Source organism: Aptenodytes patagonicus, unplaced genomic scaffold (genome assembly GCF_965638725.1).
Source record: "Aptenodytes patagonicus unplaced genomic scaffold, bAptPat1.pri.cur scaffold_662, whole genome shotgun sequence".
Lineage (NCBI taxonomy): Eukaryota > Metazoa > Chordata > Aves > Sphenisciformes > Spheniscidae > Aptenodytes > Aptenodytes patagonicus.
Genome location: NW_027472556.1, coordinates 1 through 3,000, shown reverse-complemented (window position 1 = coordinate 3,000; position 3,000 = coordinate 1). Strand labels below are relative to the sequence as shown.

General features: G+C 70.5%; 1 protein-coding gene across 1 annotated transcript; it reads right to left on the bottom strand.

Annotated features, from left to right (window-relative positions):
* Window positions 1–105: 105 nt before the first annotated feature.
* On the bottom strand, window positions 106–2,968 carry LOC143174065 (GPI-anchor transamidase component GPAA1-like; the record flags this gene model as incomplete). Its single annotated transcript, XM_076364153.1, is given in 8 exon segments — window positions 106–158; window positions 267–420; window positions 500–696; window positions 1,455–1,621; window positions 1,624–1,650; window positions 1,735–1,836; window positions 2,605–2,752; window positions 2,861–2,968. Coding segments are annotated over 8 exon segments (956 nt in total), but the record flags the coding sequence as incomplete, so codon positions are not given.
* Window positions 2,969–3,000: the final 32 nt, after the last annotated feature.

The following is a 3,000-nucleotide window of genomic DNA, read 5'->3' as shown; positions in this document are numbered from 1 at the left end:
GTGAGGACGGCGGGAGCCGGGGCAGGGGGTCCGCAGGGAGGGGAAGGGGCAGGGGACGGGGAGGGGAAGGGCCCTGACCTCTCCGGCCGCGCGGTCGCCGTCCAGCGCTCGGCGCTGCCCGCCTCGCCCTTGCTCAGCTTCATCCAGAGGTCCAGGGCGTGAGGGGCGGTCAGGGAAAGGAGCGGAGCGGGTTCGGCAGCCCCGAGCCCACCGCCCGGCCCCCCGAGCGCCCCCCCCACCCCCCACCCCGCTGCCCAAAAGGATATCTTGAGGACGAGGACGAGGATGAGGAAGCCGAAGGCCGGCATGTAGACGCCGATGGAGACGAAGCGGGAGAGGGAGGGCAGCAGGTAGAAGAAGTAGGACTGGTGCAGCCGCTCCAGCAGGTTGTTGAGCTTCCGAAACATCCCCTCCAGCGTCCTGCGGGCACCGGGCACGGCGAGGGGGGGCAGGCTGCGCCCCGGGACCCCCCTCCCCGGCCCCGCGGCCCCGCACTCACTTGCCCACGGTGGTCATGTCGTACTTGTACTGTCGGAAGCTGTTGATGCCGCGGAGGGTGATGGCCTCGATGCGGTAGCGGAGGAAGAGGCCGTGGTCGCCGCGGGGCCGCCCCGACGCCTGGGCCAGCACCATCAGCAGCAGCGTCTGCAGGCTGTGGGCGTAGGCGGGCAGCGAGTCCCAGTCCGAGCGCTGCAGCTGCGGGGAGAGCCCGTGTCGTAGGACCACGGAATGATCGAATCACCGAGGTCGGAAAAGACCCTGAGGACCACCGAGTCCAACCGTTAACCCAGCACGGCCAAGGCCACCACTACACCACGTCCCTCAGTGCCACGTCCACACGGCTTTTAGATACCTCCAGGGACGGGGACTCCACCACTGCCCTGGGCAGCCTCTTCCAGTGCTCGACAACCCTTTCGGTGAAGACATTTTTCCCAATATCCCACCTAAACCTCCCCTGGCGCAACTTGAGGCCATTTCCTCTCGTCCTATCGCTTGTTACTTGGGAGAAGAGACCAGCCCCCCCCTCGCTACAACCTCCTTTCAGGGAGTTGTAGAGAGCCATGAGGTCTCCCCTCAGCCTCCTCTTCTCCAGGCTGAACAACCCCAGTTCCCTCAGCCGCTCCTCATCAGACTTGTTCTCCAGACCCCTCACCAGCCTCGTTGCCCTTCTCTGGACACGCTCCAGCACCTCAACGTCCTTCTTGTAGTGAGGGGCCCAAAACTGAACACAGCGTTCGAGGTGCGGCCTCACCAGGGCCGAGTACAGGGGCACCATCACTTCCCTACTCCTGCTGGCCACACTCTTTCTGATACAGGCCAGGGTGCTCTGGACCTTCCTGGGCACCTGTGGAACTCTGGTCCTGCGGGGCAGAAGCCCCCCCCTCGAGGCGGGGCCGGGGGCCGTACGTCCCGGGAGGTGGCTGTGGGCAGGGTTTGGCCCCGGCCGAGCTCACCTTGCCCTGGATGGTGCAGAGCAGGCCGTTCTTCTGGCAGAAGGCGTGGAAGAGGTTGAGGAGGTCGAGGTTGGGCAGCTGCCCGTTCAGCCCCTCCACCGCCACGTCGAAGCTGGTGACCACGTCGCTGCTCAGCTCCAGCGAGACGGCCGCCTGGATGGCCCCGCCCGGCCCAGCGTCCCCGAGGACCGCACCTCTGCGGGCACCGCGCCGCGTCAGCGCCGCCGGCCCCTCGGCACGGCCGGGGAACGGCCGCCTTCCCCCCGAGCCCCCGCCTCACCGGTGACGTTGACGTCGTGGTAGGCCTCCAGCCAGGCCTCCATGCCCAGCAGGTCATGCTCGTTCACCAGGAAGATGATGTCCTTTGCCCAGTAGATCTGGCCTGAAGGCAACGGGGCGGCTGCGGCAGACCGGTCCCTGCCCCGGCAAAGCCCGGCACGGTCCTGGCAGAGCCCGGTCCCTGCCCCGGCAGAGCCTGGCGCAGCCCGGCACAGCCCCGGCAGAGCCTGGCACAGCCCCGGTGCCCGGCACAGCCCCAGCGGAGCCTGGTCCCTGCCCTGGCAGAGCCTGGCACCGCCCGGTCCCTGCCCTGGCAGAGCCCGGCACAGCCCCAGCGGAGCCCGGTCCCTGCCCCGGCAAAGCCCGGCACCGCCCCGGCAGAGCCTGGCACAGCCCTGGCAGAGCCCGGCACAGCACCAGTGGAGCCTGGTCCCTGCCCGAGCCTGGCACAGCCCTGGCAGAGCCCGGCACCGCCCCGGCAGAGCCTGGCACAGCCCGGTCCCTGCCCCAGCAGAGCCCAGCACCGCCCCAGCAGAGCCCGGCACCGCCCCGACAGAGCCCGGTCCCTGCCCCAGGGGAGCCTGGCACAGCCCCGGCAGAGCCCGGCACAGCCCCGGTGGGACCCGCTCCCCGTGCTGCCCCCCAGAAAAGCCGGGGCCCCCCAGGGCTGCGAGCAGGTGGGTACCCGGCACCCCCACACCTCATCATCCCCCCCCCAACTGGGCAGGGACCTGCCTGGGAGCAGGGACAAGGACACCCAGTGCCTCAGGGGACACCCCCCCGGGCATCGCCCCGCGGCCCCAGAGCCCCCCCCGAGACAGCGCCAGCCTGCGGGAGGGGGCGCCGAGCCGCCCCACCCCCCGGGACTCACCTCGGAAGTAGGAGGCGAGGGCCAGCATCAGCCCCACGGCCTGGTTGTTGTGGGGCCCCTCGCTGCAGGGCACGCTCAGCACCAGCGACTCGGTGCTGGCGGCGCGCGGCGCCCGCAGGATCCCGTAGACGTTCGTGCCCTTCACCATCTGCCGAGGGAAAGGGAGGGCTCGGAGTTCGGGGGGGTGGCCTGGGCCGGGACCCCCGCCCCGGGACGGGAGGGGGGCGGCGGTTCGGGTGGGGGGCCCGGTACGCACGTATCGCTCGCGGGTCTCGTCGGGGAAGGGCAGCGTGCGGGAGAAGGGCTGCCTGTGCACCTCCAGCCCCAGGTTCCACATGGTCTTCTCCAGCCAGGCCACCGGCATGCCCCTGGGGAGCGGGAGATGGGGGGATGGAG